The 15,291-nt window shown below is 45.5% G+C and overlaps 1 protein-coding gene across 1 annotated transcript in view; it reads left to right on the forward strand.

Annotated features, from left to right (window-relative positions):
- Positions 1 to 15,291, forward strand: part of FAM227A (family with sequence similarity 227 member A) — an 83,893-nt gene that overhangs the window by 26,110 nt on the left and 42,492 nt on the right. Inside the window, exon 3 of the mRNA XM_040408780.1 lies at positions 5,851 to 5,956. Coding sequence (XP_040264714.1) covers positions 5,851 to 5,956 — 106 coding nt within the window. The remainder of the gene's footprint in view (positions 1 to 5,850; positions 5,957 to 15,291) is intronic.

Here is a 15,291-nt window from a genome sequence, read left to right on the forward strand (position 1 = left end):
TTATTTTTTTAACAATTGTCTTATGTAGGGTCTAATTTTTTGTGGGATGAGATGACGGTTTGATTGGTACAATTTTGAAGTACGTACGACTTTTTGATCACTTAGTATTACACAGGGTGGATCATTTTTATAGAGCCGGTCGATACGGAAGCGGCGATACCTAATATGTCTACTTTAAAAAAAATTCCCTATTTTTTTTCAATTTTTTTTTTATGAGCTCCCTCCCTCCACACACATTGTACATGCCGCGGTCAGCACTGACCACAGTACATCTAGGGTTAATGCGCCGGCATCGGTGAAAACACATATGCTGGCGCATACAACAGGGGCACGTCTAACAGGAATAGCCGGACCCCTGCTGCTGATCATGGGGGGGGGGGGGGGGGGGTGCAGCTACTTCACCCGCCCGATCAGAGCGCAGTAGCTGTACGGCAGGATTTAAGTCACAGTCTGCAGCGCAGTGCAGTTACTACGCTGGTATCCTACGGATTGAAGAAGAGCATGTTTTGGAGGGAAAAAGCTAGACTTGTTTACAGTCAAAACCAGACATACTGACCTTTTGAATGTTTGGTTTAGCTCTGTTGTTATGTCTGGAAACTTGTTTTTGTCTGGAAAAACTGCTGTGTCATTGCCATTGAGTATCATTTGAACTCTAATGTAAGTGTATGACTGACCGGAATGATAACTTTATAATTGTTTGTGCTGAGCTTCTCCACTCCACCCCTCCCACTAGAAGGTTCCAGTCTAGCTCGAAATAGTATATAAGGAGAGCAGTCAGAGCCCTTAGGCTGTGTTAACACGGGCGTCACATTTTGGCTCAGGATGCGTCCCGGGTGCATTGCGGCAAACCCGCGCGAGTAGGTACGCAATTTCAGTCAGTTTTGACTGCGATTGTGTTCCGTTGTTCAGTTTTTATCGCGCGGGTCCAATGCATTTTGCAAGCGCGTGATAAAAAAACTGAATGTGGTACCCAGACCCGAACTTCTTCACTGAAGTTCAGGTTTGGGTTCAAAGTTGTGTAGATTGTATTATTTTCCCTTTTATACCATGGTTATAAGGGAAAATAATAGCATTTTTAATAAAGAATGCTTAGTAAAATAGGGCTGGAGGGGTTAAAAAAAAATATATAATAATTTAACTCACCTTAATCCACTTGTTCGCACAGCCCGGCTTCTCTTCTTTCTTCTTTCTTCAGGACCTGGGTAAAGGACCGTTGATGATATCACTGCGCTTATCACATGGTCCATCACATGATTCATCACCATGATGAGCGCAGTGACGTCACCACAGGTGCTTTTCCTCCTGCACAGCAAAGAAGAAGTGGATTAAGGTGAGTAAAATTATTATTATTTTTTTTTAACCCCTCCAGCCCTATTTTACTAGGCATTCTGTATTAAGAATGCTATTATTTTCCCTTATAACCATGTTATAAGGGAAAATAATAATGATCGGGTCTCCATCCTGATCATCTCCTAGCAACCATGCGTGAAAATCGCACCGCATCTGCACTTGCTTGCGGATGCTTGCGATTTTCACGCAGCCCCATTCACTTCTATGGGGCCTGCGTTGCTTGAAAAACGCAAAAAATATGCGTGAAAATCACCGCTCATGTGCACTGCCCCATAGAAATGAATGGGTCCGGATTCAGTGCGGGTGCAATGCGTTAGTGTTCTGCAGTTAAGGACCAGTGCTTGGACGGGGAGACTCATGTTAGTGACCAGAAGAAGACACTGGAATGGGGTCGCTGAGCCATAGACCCTGGGTCACCAGCCCTGTGACCAAGGAGCCACCCAGACTACTGAGCTGCTGACCGTGGGCCTCCAGCCTTTGACCACGGTACCAGCCTTCTAAAGAGAGAGAGGGACAGCTAGCTCAGACCTTTCCTCAGCATGAAACCCTTCTTTTGCCAGGGAGGAAACAGGAAAAGCCAGTCTATGCCTTGCCTGTATAGTTCTGTACCTGAATTTCTCCAGTAAAGAAGCGCACTGGTTTACTGCAGACCCTGACTCTCTGGACTTATTTCCTTTTGGGGTGTACCATGACTTACCATCCCTTCTGGAGAGCAGCAACACTTGGTGACAGGGCTGCAGCTATCAACTATTTTTGTAATTGAGTATTCTATTGATTACTCGAACGATTAATCGAGTACTCTAATAACAAAAAACTAATTAAAAGAACATTTTTCTTTATGAAAACTCATCAGCCGCCCCCCCCCCCAGTGCCATCAGCTTCCCACCAGTGCCATCAGGTTCTCCCTCAGTGTCAACAGCTGCCCCTCCAGTACCATCAGCTTTCCCCCCAGTGCCACCATCTCCCCCTCCTTGCCATGTCCCCAGGTCCAGTGAAATAGAATACTTACCTCTCCTGTAGGGGCATCTTCTTCCCTGTGCGCTGCACTGTCGCTCTGACGTCAGACAGGCGGGTGAATACAGGCCGGTGGGTAACTACGAAGTGGTGAGTAGTAGCAAGCGCTTCACTCGCGCTCCATGTTCACATGACATAAGCAAATCCTCGATCCAAAAAATTAGCATTGAGGATTTTTTTGTGTCGAGTTACTCAATTCAATCGAGTAATCGTTTCAGCCCTAATTGGTGACTAGTGATGGACGAACATCTGCCGGGGTGGTTCGCGATCAAATGTTCGCGAACCGCAAGTTCGCAGCGGGTCCCATTCATTTTAATGGCAGGCGAACCTGAAAAACCTTCAGCTCATGTTTGCAGCCAAGAAATAATTACTAGAACTGCACAAATAGTCCCACAACATGGACAGTGACATACCAGATGTATTATTCAAATTTGCGATCTCCATTTATTATTTTTTTCAATGCGAAATATCGGTAATATAATTTTTCGCGTACGCGCATGCGCGAATGCACTATACAGTACCCAAATGCACTATAAAGAAAGTATATAACACCCCGCTTCAATCAGTTTTTTGGGGGGGCCACTGGTATATCACACTAGTAGAAATAATTTGTTCCAATAACGCTTGTCCCTCTATATACCTGCAGTATCGCAGCAGAACCGCACACAACTGCCGCACAATACAAATACACTATAATATACTTTCTAACATAGAAAGTATATTATAACATTGTACAAGGAAGGCAATCCATTAGAATATACATAAAGATAAAACGTAACCTTTAATAATTTGACTATGAGGGTTCATTCACACGTCCGTAAGTGTTTTGCGGATCCGCAAAACACGGACACTGGCAATGTGCATTCCGCAATTTGTGGACCGCACATCGCCGGCACTATAATAGAAAATGCTTAATCTTGTCTGCAATTGCGTAGATCATCAGCATCTGATCGGCGGCGGTCCGACACCCAGGACCCCTGCCGATCAGCTGTTTGAGAAGGCAGCGGCGCTCCAGCAGCGGCGCGGCCTTCTCACTGTTTACCGCTGGCCCAGTGACGTCACGACTAGTATCAACTAGCGTGGGCGGGGCTAAGCTCCATTCAAGTGAACAGAGCTTAGCCCCGCCCACGCTAGTTGATACTAGTCGTGACGTCACTGGGCCAGCGGTAAACAGCGAGAAGGCCGTGGCGCTGCTGAAGCGTCGCTGCCTTCTCAAGCAGCTGATCGGCGGGGGTCCCAGGTGTCGTACCCCCGCCGATCAGATGCTGATCATTTATCCAGAGGATAGATCATCAGTTAAAACAAAGTGCAGAACCACTTTAAGCAAAAAGCATAGATGTGGTAGGCAATAACAAGTGCTCGGCGGCACCAAATCAGAAACCATATGTCCTACCACAATCCTGGGGGTTCCAGTGCACATCCATGAATCCAGGAGGGAAAGCAAAAACCATCTATCCCTGGGCTAGATGATGATGTGGTATTGAAGGACAGGGTGGGCAAAGAACTGTCCCTGATATTGCCCTACAAGGGGGTGCTATTCTGGCCCTGATAGCCTAACCACAGACCACAGACCTGTCCGGAACCTTACCCTATATAAAAATGGCGCTAGTAAGCCCCTAGCCCCCTGACTTCCAGGTGATCACTATATAGATCTATGTGTTTTTGACTCATTATAAAAGTATAAGTATATCGCACCCCTCTGTGTATCACACATATCGATAGCACACCTATACCAGTCCTTAAAATGACTTTTGTGACCCTATTAGCTAGCATTTGGTGTCCCTAACAGCCTGTCCCTGCTCCACACAGCAACCTCTCCCTACACGGGCAAAACACTAAATGTAAAATGGCGGTCAGATCAGGTTTATTTATAAGGTAGGGGGTATGTCCATGTGCTGAAATGTCTCAATTGGCTGTCCTGTACCACCTGATGGATGTGTCATGGGTCAAAGTTCTTCATAATGTAAAAGAATATGGCGGGCGCGAATTTCTCCATATGTTCGCATGTTCGGCGAATTGCGAAAACGCAAAGTTTGCCGCGAAACGACCGCCGGGCGAACCGCAAGGCCATCTCTATTGGTGACACCTCGAAGATGTCCGGGGGACACAGCATAGTGTTTAGGCCACCCCAAACCCGGCCACTGCACAAATATACAGAAATAAACTCCCTGAGAGATGACAGGAACAGAATGATGATGGCAAATGGATGAAGGAGGTGGTAGTCCAGCATTGGAGCTCTTGGGAGATGGTAGACAACCCCTTTAAGGCTGCATGCACACGGCCTTTGTGCGGCTTTTCCGTGCATTGAGGACCACAATTTGCGATCCCCAATGCACGTGCAACGTCCGTGTGGCGGGCGGGACGGATCGAAACCCTTTCAACTTGAATTGGTCCGTGATCCGTCCGCACCGCAAAAAAAATAGAACATTTTTTTGCGGTGCGGAGGCACGGACATAAACACCATGGAAGCACTCCGTAGTGCTTCCGTGGGATTCCGTGCCTCAGTTCCGCACCGCAACTCCGGATTGCGAACCCATTCAAGTAAATGGATCCGCGTCCGTGATGCGGGGAGCACACGGCCGGTGCCCGCATATTGCGGACCCGCAGTTTACAGGCCGCAATACGGCCACGGCTGGGCAACGGCCATGTGCATGAGGCCAAAGACAGGGTTTTGATTGTTGATTTCAGGCTTGTTGATTTCCCTACTACACAGGTAAGAAGCTATAGTATAGTTACCTGTTAATGTAATATTTGTCCTTTACTGTATTTACAGATATAGTAGAGTTAACACACATGCTTTATGAGACGTGTTATGTAAAACTAAATGCGTTAAGCAAATAACTTCAATTGCTTTTCAATGGCTTTTGTTTCAAGATAATGCGATGAGTTAAGAAATTAGAGTTAATATTTGTGTGTTAACCCTGTTACATCTGTAGGTGATATGTAAGTGAGTTTCATGAAACAGCAGTTGTTGGCTTATAACTTAGGCTACTTTTACACTCGCGTTTTGGTTTCCCTTTGTGAGATCCGTTTCAGGGCTCTCACAAGCGGTCCAAAACGGATCAGTTTTGCCCTAATGCTAAGGATCCATTCAGAATGCATCAGTTTGACTCCATTCCGCTCTGGAGGCGGACACTAAAACGCTGCTTGCAGCATTTTAGTGTCCGCCTGACGATGCGGAGGCAAACGGATCTGTCCTGACATACAATGTAAGTCAATGGGGACGGATCCATTTTCACTGACACAATAGAAAACGTTTCGGCAATGTTAAAGATAATACAAACAGATCCGTTCTGAACGGATGCATGTGGTTGTATTATCTGTGCGGATCCGTCTGTGCAGATCCATTACGGATCTGCACCAAACGCAAGTGTGAAAGTAGCCTAAAGGATGCTAATAAAGGTACTTTACAAAGTAGTTTAATGCTTGATTCCTTTATGTGTCAAAACTTTCCATTTTATGTTTCCCATTATTTCAATAATCCAGGTGAATAAATCTCCAGATATATATGGGACATTACCCCATTCTGCATGTTTTACGCCATGGTATAATCCTAAGGAACAAAGGGTACAATTTGATAAAAAGTCTAAAGGTATTGTATGTGCAGTAAAGGTATTTTATTTGCGGTATGGAAGATCTCACCCTGTATTAAATGGGTTATCCTGTCTGGGAGATATATCGCATATAAATGTGGGCCCTATGTGATCTGTGTATGTCCCTGGTGCTTGCCTGTTTTTAGAAGTCCTATGGCAGTGCATGAATGTTGGTCATCATGTGCAGCTTGCTCTCCATTTACTTTAGGACCCAGTTGTTGAGACAGGTCCCAGAGTTGAGGATGTGGGGGTGTCACACTTAGCAGACATTTATTACATATCCTATCGATCTGGCATAAATGTCCCAGATGGAAATATCCCTCTAAGCTTGTGATATCCAGTGCCTTTTATAATTTTAGTTTTTTAGACATAAATCCATGCTCTTCCAATTGCACTAGACTGTTTTATATGTATGTATATAGATAAGTTGGCACGCCGGTGATTTAGCTGGCGTGATGCTAGTGTCTATGGGAGGCGTCTCGTATCAAATGAGAAGAAAAGACCGGCACACACTTCTGAATTGCAGTGTATCTTCATTCATTGCCACATAATAGAAAACATGAGGCGCGTTTCGGCTCTAGTCTGAGCCTTCTTCAAACATGTGAATCTCATAATGCATACAAAATGGACACTGAAAGACTACTAGAGGACTCTGTGTGAATTATTTATAGGTTACCATTACAATGCAGGGGAGGGCTGGCAGCCTTAGTCCTGGGGGGCAAATCCAGTCAAGTGGCCCATTTTTATCCCTGCCCATTATTAAAAGCCCCTCCTACATATAATAGGCCACTCCCAACACACGCTGTACAGCTGACATTCTATTGTTGAGGCCTGTCTACACATCATACGGAGAGGGGAGGGTCTGTCCTGGCTGCACTGCCTGCTTATATAAGAAGCTACAGCCAGGAAGCTCTTCCGCTCTCCTCCCTCCCCTGATCCTGCTCAAGGCCTGTGGTTCCCCTCACCATCTGCCACCTCCCGTGGCCTGCTGCCCCCTTTCGTCGTCCTCACCCAGCTCTGAATCCTCCTTCTGCAAATGGCAGGGGGAGGAGCCGGAGCATCTCCTCTCCTACATAGCGCCCCATCCAGTGATGTCACCTTTGTTGTAGACGTTCTCTTTCCTCATCTTCTCCATTCTGACCAGACCGCCATGATGATTTTTCTGCCATCTCCCGTCTCTGCAGAGATTGAGAAACAGACATTAGTTTCCTGCCACCCCCAATACTATACTGCAGAAACAGTCCCCCTGGAAATACTACTACCACACAGATAGTGCCCCCAATACTGTACCCGCTATGCCCCCAATACTATACTGCAGAAACAGTACCCCTGGGAATACTACTACCACACAGATAGTGCCCCCTTAAACAATTATTGGCACACAGTGCTCTAAAAAATAACTGCGCCCAGACACTAATAGTATAAAGATAATGTCCCCCAAAAATAATTGTGCTAAGCTGATACTATGCCAGGGTGCCCCCAAAGTAACAGTGCTCCCCAAAATCCCACCAATAGAAATAATTCTCTGCCAGAGCACACTTAGTAGTAATAATGCCCCTATAGTGCCCTAGTAATCATGTTCCTCATAGCCCCCCAGTAGTAGTAAAGCTCCCCATAATACCCCCTAGTAGTACTAATTTTCCCTATAATATGACAGTACATGAAATACCCCCGCTTAGTGCCCTCAGTTGAGCTAATGTCCCCATAATGTATGTCAGTATAAAATACCCCTATATAGTGCCCCTGTAAATGCCCTCATAGTGCTCCTCTCCCCCTTCCCCATAGTGTCCCCCATAATATGCCAGTAAAAAAATGCCACTTAGTGCCCCCAGCAGATGCCCCTATAGTGCTCCTCTCCCCCACAATGTGCCAGTAAAAAAATGACCCTTCTAAGTTCCACCATATGCCCCAATAGAGCTCCACTCCCCCATAGTGCCCCCAAATAATGCCCCATAGTGCCGCTCTCCCCTATAGTGCCTTTCATAATGTGCCAGTAAAAAATGCCCCCTTAGTGCCACCAAATGCCATAGTGCCCCCCATAATGTTCCAATACAAAAGGCCCCTTTAGAGCCCCCACTTCCCCATAATGCCCCCAAATAATACCCCTATAGTAACACCAGATGCCCCATAGTGCTGCTCTCCCCTATAGTGCCCCCCAGAATGTGCCAATAATTAAAAAAAGCCCCTTTAGAGCCCTCAGATACCCCCATAGTGCTCCTCTCCCCCATGGTGCCCCCCCCATAATGTGCCACTAAGAAATGCCCCCATAGTGCCAGCTCCTCCAATAGTGCCAGCTCCCCCCCATAGTGCCAGCTCCTTCCCCATAGTGTCAGCTCCTTCCCCATAGTGTCAGCTCCTTCCCCATAGTGCCAGCCCCCCCATAGTGCAAGCCCCCCTATAGTGCAAGCCCCCCTATAGTGCAAGCTCCCCCCCATAGTGCCAGCTCCTCCCCCATAGTGCCAGCTCCTCCCCCATAGTGCCAGCTCCTCCCCCCATAGTGCCAGCTCCCCCCCCATAGTGCCAGATCCCCCCCTATAGTGCCAGAGCCCCCCCTATAGTGCAAGCCCCCCCATAGTGCCAGAACCCCCCCCCCCTCTTAGTGCCAGCCCCCCGCAAAGAAGAAAAAAAAAAAACACTAATACTTACCTCCATCAGCAGCGATGCAAGCCTCTTCCGGCCTGTGTCCCTGCTGTGTGCTGCCCGGCTCAGGCGTCTCGATGATAATGACGTCATCGCACTGCCTGAGCCGGCCTCTGATAGGCTGCAGGCATTAGTGCCTGCGGCCTATCAGAAGAACAGGGGAGGGACATGCCTCTCCCTCCCCTGCCCCACAGCACACAGCACGGCCGCAATTACATCCAGGGCCGCGCCGCCTGTGGTGATCGGCGGTGCGGCCCTGAAGAATAAAAAAATATATATAATAATTTTTTTAAAGACGGACGGCCCAGCGGCCGTTTATTTAGGGCGGCCTGGGGGGCAATTGCCTCCCTGCCCCCCGGCCCAGCCCGCCCCTGTTACAATGTGACATCATTAATGGATTTCGGGTGGGCTGTTTAAAAGTTTTGTGTGCATTATGGGATTCACATGTTTGGGGAAGGTTCAGACGAGAGTCGAAATGCATCACACATTTTCTATAATGTGGGAATAAATGAAGATACACTGCAATTCAGAAGTGAGTCAGAGCTACAAGGGTTCAAGCTAAAGCACATGCTTGGATGTAGCATTTCACTGGACTGCTCACTGAGAATGTGTTGCAGCTGCAAGAGCATCAGCTCAGTAGCCAAGTGCACAGCTTGTGATTGATAATGTACTGTATACTGTGGGAGTTGCTATTAAGAGATACATTCACGTGCTGGATGTACAGTAATGTGCAAAAGTTTTAGATGTGAAAAAAATTGTGCAAAGTAAGAATGCTTTATAAGATAGGAGTTTTTACTAGCTTATTTTCAACAATTAACAAAATCCCAAGTGAATGCACAAAATAAAAATCTAAATCAAACTGATATTTGGTGTGACCACCCTTTGCCTTCAAATAGAACCATTTCTTTTAGGTACACTTGCACAAAGTCAGGGATTTTGTAGGATTTGTTATGCCTTTTAGTCCATGCCTGTCACGGTCCCACTATCCCAAGGCTACCCTATCCCACTCCTCTGCAGGCTGTGGCCTGCATGCTTCTTCATGTGCCTTCCTGTCCTGGTCCCTTAGATCGCCTCTTAAAAGGCCAGCTCATGCATCCAAATCCTTCCCCAGCCAATGGTTGGGTGTCCCTGGGCATTTATCCAGTTGGAGGGTGTCTGAGCTTTAGGTATCCTAGCCTCTAATAATCAGCAAAGCTTTTTTTCTCTGTCTGACTACCCGTGTACCATACTCCAGCTTGACTACCAACTCAGAATTTTAGCCACCTGCCCTGACCTTGGCCTTTTTCTCAAATTGGCCTACTTCAGTTGTTCTGACCTCCGACTTGTCTTACAGATACGCTAGTACTCTTCCTGTCCTTGGCCTGTCTCCAGACTAATCCTTTGGTGCTTCCCACCGGTGTCTCTGACCTCCACTATCTCATGAGGTAGCAGTCTGGTGATTCCTCTACAGTGAAGAACACCAAAACTACTTTCCCCTATAAAGTAACATTAACCCATATACATAATTAACAGCAAAACCAATAAGGATACATGAGATTAGATATTAAGAAAACTTTATAATCACACAGTAGACATGATTAACCCCTTCCTGACCAGTGTCGTAATAGTACGGGGCAGCGGGATGTGACTTGTCGCCCAGAGCAGTACTATTACGGCACGCTGATCTGGCGGGTGCAGGAGCTGCGCCCGCCCGATCAGCTGCAGGGGAACGGCTGTTACCGTTAGCCGGACCGATGCTGTATGCGCCGGCATCGGTGAAAGCACCGATGCCGATGCATTAACCCTTGCACTGCCACGGTCAGCGCTGACCGCGCCAGGTGCTGGCTGTCGGGTATTTAAAGCAAATGCTATATATATATATATATATATATATATATATATAAAAATACGGATCAAAAGAAAAAATATGCAAATTATATTGATCTGCAATGTGGACATATATCTCAAAAAGACTTCAATCGAGAACCTGATTATTTTGTGCAATCAGTAAAACAGGGTACAAACGTCTATGCAAAAATATCAATGGTTTATTATACAATAGATTAAAATACAATAAAAAAAATAATCAACGTAAATTTCAATAATATACAATGATATGCAGTACCCAGAATTCGCCACTATATGGTACCAACAAAACATTACTAAACCAACTTAAGAATATTATGCAATGGCTTTAAAATTGTGAGAGATATAAAATCAATGGATTATGCGCAAAAAATCAATCAAGAAAATGACAGATACAAGCTCTTGCTCTGCCCAAAATGATGACCAATCTCAGATATAGGGTAGTATTGCAACAAAACATAGAAATTGGCTTGATATCAAACTAGGGAATATAAATATTCCCAACAGAGAGTTTCTCCAATATTATCCCCTTTATTCAGTTATATACATCGTAACTGAAATCAGCTAAAATATTGATGTAGCAACTAACGTTACACGTCCGCAAATGAGCGGGTATCTGGCTAACTATCAAGCCAATTAATTTAGATCAATACTACATAAAACAAAAATATACATTACCCAAGGGTCAAGTAATGTGCAGAGTCTTGGGGTAGTCAGCTCTCAAGAGTTTTTCCGATAATCCAAATCTTTCCCCAGAATCTCCCTTTCTTTCTTTGTTTTTTTTTCTTTCTCTCCGTCCTTTTTTTCTTTCTTTTTTGGTATCTGGTTTCTTAACCCAAAACTTATCAGATGAACACACCTTCCTAGTTTGGAACTTTCCAATCATTGTTGGATAGGCGTGTGCATTGATAAGGAACGTGACGTCTTAATACTACTCAAAATGCACTTTTGCTACTGGTGTAATATTAACTGCTCATATCTAGGTGGCACTGTTGTATAAGCAATAAGCATCATACCATTAAGGGTTAACTCATACATGCCTGATATTTTTAATACTACACACTTCTGACATCTGGAGGCCTTGTCTCAGCACCGAGGGACAAACTTTGATACATGAATCTATACTTTGAGGAACATCTAGAGAATTCTCACACTGTGGAATTCATGTACAGATAACAAATACAATGAAGCCTCTAAATCTGCAGTTGCCGTGTATCTTCTAACTGTCTAAATGTATAATAGATTGTTACAATAACACTAGCTCTTTGAACGGCACAGTAATTTTCCCATGGACTTACTTCGGCCTACATGAAAATCCATACAAAATAGTGAATATAAATCAACATTGCTCTTAAAGGCAATGAATACCCATTATAACTAGAATAATTTAATATAAATGTTTACACTCATGAAAAGGCACAACAAATCCCCCTTCATTACAATATAATCCATCGCAATAAGTTGGGTTATGTTGGAATGTCCAAAAAGGCTTTTCATACGGATCCTTCAGAGACATTAGTTCTTGTTTAAACTGTTCGTTACCCTCACGAAGATTTATTGAGTGAGTCAATAACTTTGAGTGTAAGTTGGTGGTAACGACCGTATCCTCTACAACGGAATACAAGTCAGATAAATGTTGCTTCTGATTTTCCATCTCTGCATGAATACTTATCAGGTTCCTTTTCAGTGAACCGATCTCAAGTTCCAATACCTTAATAGAGATGGAATTAACAGCTGATACACCAATGGCAATGACAGTGCCCACTACACCAAAGATTATGGCGGCTGTAATCGCAGAAATTAACCGCTTTGGTCGTCGACTTGTGGAAAACTGTTCTCTGGTCATGATTTTTCTTGTCTGTTCCAGGATCTGTGTAATCCTTTCTTGGGAATAGCCGATGTGCATTTGATACCACATCTTTATCTCCGGAGACAAAATCTCAGAAATGTTGAACTGTCTTTCGACGAAGACACGTGGATCCAAACTGACGTAGATCTTTTGGGATAGAACCCTCTTATTCGTCAAGATGAATCCCGTGGTATCCTGCAGCAAGATCCCAGATGAAGGGCCTGGTACAGCGATCGGCTCGGCATGGAACTCCTTCCCCAAGATCACAACGCGGTAGATAACGGCAACAACCCTCGATGCCATCTTGCGCCTGTAATATATTGTATGACAAATATAAGTACATACATCTTCCACTTTTTTTTTCACTCCTGCAAGAAAAGAGTTCATACTACCATACATCTTTGATTTGGCATAGTTTATTTTCTTGAACAGAGCAAGTTCTCGATTCAAAAGTGCGTCAAGAGATAATTAGTTACAGAGAAAAATACATGAGGATAGGTTAGTACATTTGTATGTCCATACTATACCAATCCTGGGTTTCCGTCTTTAGCTGGAACCTTGATATCGCTTTAATCCTCATCATCCGGCAATCCTTCCATTTGGCGAAGTTATGACCTAGGATGACAAACACATAACTGATTAATATGCACCCATTTGTCAATGATGACATAGGGTCCCTTCCAGGAAGGCAGGAACTTCCTTTCCTTCACCTGATCCCGGGCGAAGTTATAATAGAGATAAACCTGATCGGAAATCTGGTACTCCTTGTGAGTAGTCTTCAGATCATAGTAGCTTTTAGCGCTCACAGCTGTTTTCTCCAGATTCTTCTGGGCAAATGCAAAGGTTCTCCATGTATTGGTGAACTGCAAAGTGTCTCCGCCGACACTTATCAAAGAGCCATCGATCAATCTCAGTCTCGGCTTCTTTGCTGTCACATCCAATACCTGTAGGAAATAACTATATGACAATATAGTAGCTTGTGATCCTTTGTCAAGTAAACCCCTGATTGGCCCGATAAGTTCATCTTGGAGATAAGAATCAAGGAAATAACGGCCTTCAACCTGAAATAAATCACATAAGAAATTAGGGTGTTCATTTATTTGACACTTGCTAAGGATTTTACCTTTCTGCAGCATCGCAATCTCTTGTGAATTCTTGGAATCCCTGCAGCATGCAGGAGTAGTAGCAGCCCCCACCTTTGGGGAAAACTGGATCACATCACAGCTTACAGACGGCAGCTCGCAGATTGACGTGGAGATGATAGGATCACTCACTGGAGAAGACACATTAGTGCAGGAATCATCATGATTAGACTGTAATATAGACATGTTAGACATCTCGTTGGCCTCAATTTTAGGGTCAAGAACGCTGCAAGGCAAAGTAGGATTAGAAATCACATTCGATTCTTTTACAACCATCTCAGTAGCCTTGTTCCGGCCTGGGCTCTGACCCCGCACTGCCTGCATTACGGGGCTGAGCTGGGACCTGCAGTTGCCCCTAAAAAAGGCTGTTTTCCAGTGGACACCTGGGACATTTTACTAACGATCTCATGTAATTTGGCCACTTGATCTGCCAACTGATCCAATCGATTGTTTGGTTTGCCACAGTTTGGACTTGTGGTGTGCCCTTATTAGAAGTGGGTGACCGACTTCTAGGTGAAGTAGGGGGTTCAGGCCTATTTTCCTTCTGTTGTCTGGGCCTGTTATTCCAGCGCCTGTATCCCTAGGGACCCCTATTGTAATATTGGGGATGGTAGTTAAACCTCCCAGCACCGGAGTTATCCCCCTCTGGCCCATTGGGGCTCTGAGGTTTTGTTTGCTTGGGTCCTACCTGTTGTCGCTAGGTTTGTTGGACAGGTCCTGTAGACTGAGGATACTTACGTGGCTGCATTTCAAATTTGAAGCTAGGGTTTACCTTAGCTTCTGCTTTGTTTTGTTCTGGGGACTTTTTATATCTCCTCTCACCTGTAGCATGGCATTCACTAATATTATACAGTGAGGTGGCAGCTGTCCCCAACCCTTCCAAGGGAGCTTTGAGATCAAGATCTCTAGCCAAGCTAAGCTTAATTTGCATGGTCATTGCATCATAAACCAGTTGTTTGAACTCCTCAGACTCACAGTTTGGGGATCTATACGCCAACCCATAGGCATTTTTAAGGATGGGGAGGAATTCCCGGGGACTTTGATTGGGTCTACATGTGAATTTATAGATATCACGTTTTGCAGCAGTCACAGTACGGTAAGACCTCATGCACACGACCGTATTTTTTTGCGGTCCGCAAAACGGGGTTCAGTTTTTCCGTGATCCGTGACCGTTTTTTCGTCCGTGGGTCTTCCTTGATTTTTGGAGGATCCACGGACATGAAAAAAAAGTAGTTTTGGTGTCCGCCTGGCCGTGCGGAGCCAAACGGATCCGTCCTGAATTACAATGCAAGTCAATGGGGACGGATCCGTTTGACGTTGACACAATATGGTGCAAGTCAGGAGTTAATATACCATCGGATCGGAGTTTTCTCCAATCCGATGGTATATTTTAACTTGAAGCGTCCCCATCACCATGGGAACGCCTCTGTTAGAATATACCGTCGGATTTGAGTTACATCGTGAAACTCAAATCCGACAGTATATTCTAACACAGAGGCGTTCCCATGGTGATGGGGACACTTCAGGTTAGACTATACTAAAAGAACTGTGTACATGACTGCCCCGTGCTGCCTGGCAGGTGCTGCCAGGCAGCAGGGGGCAGCCCCCCCCCTGTAGTTAACACATTGGTGGCCAGTGTGGCCGGCCCCCCCCCTCCCTCCCCTGTAGTTAACTCATTGGTGGCCAGTGTGGCCGGCCCCCCCCCCTCCCTCCCCTGTAGTTAACTCATTGGTGGCCAGTGCGGCCGGCCCCCCCCCCTCCCCTGTAGTTAACTCATTGGTTGCCAGTGGGCCCCCCCCCTCCCCTGTAGTTAACTCATTGGTGGCCAGTGCGGCCGGCCCCCCTCCCTCCCCTGTAG

This window comes from Bufo bufo, chromosome 9 (genome assembly GCF_905171765.1).
Source record: "Bufo bufo chromosome 9, aBufBuf1.1, whole genome shotgun sequence".
Taxonomy (NCBI): domain Eukaryota; kingdom Metazoa; phylum Chordata; class Amphibia; order Anura; family Bufonidae; genus Bufo; species Bufo bufo.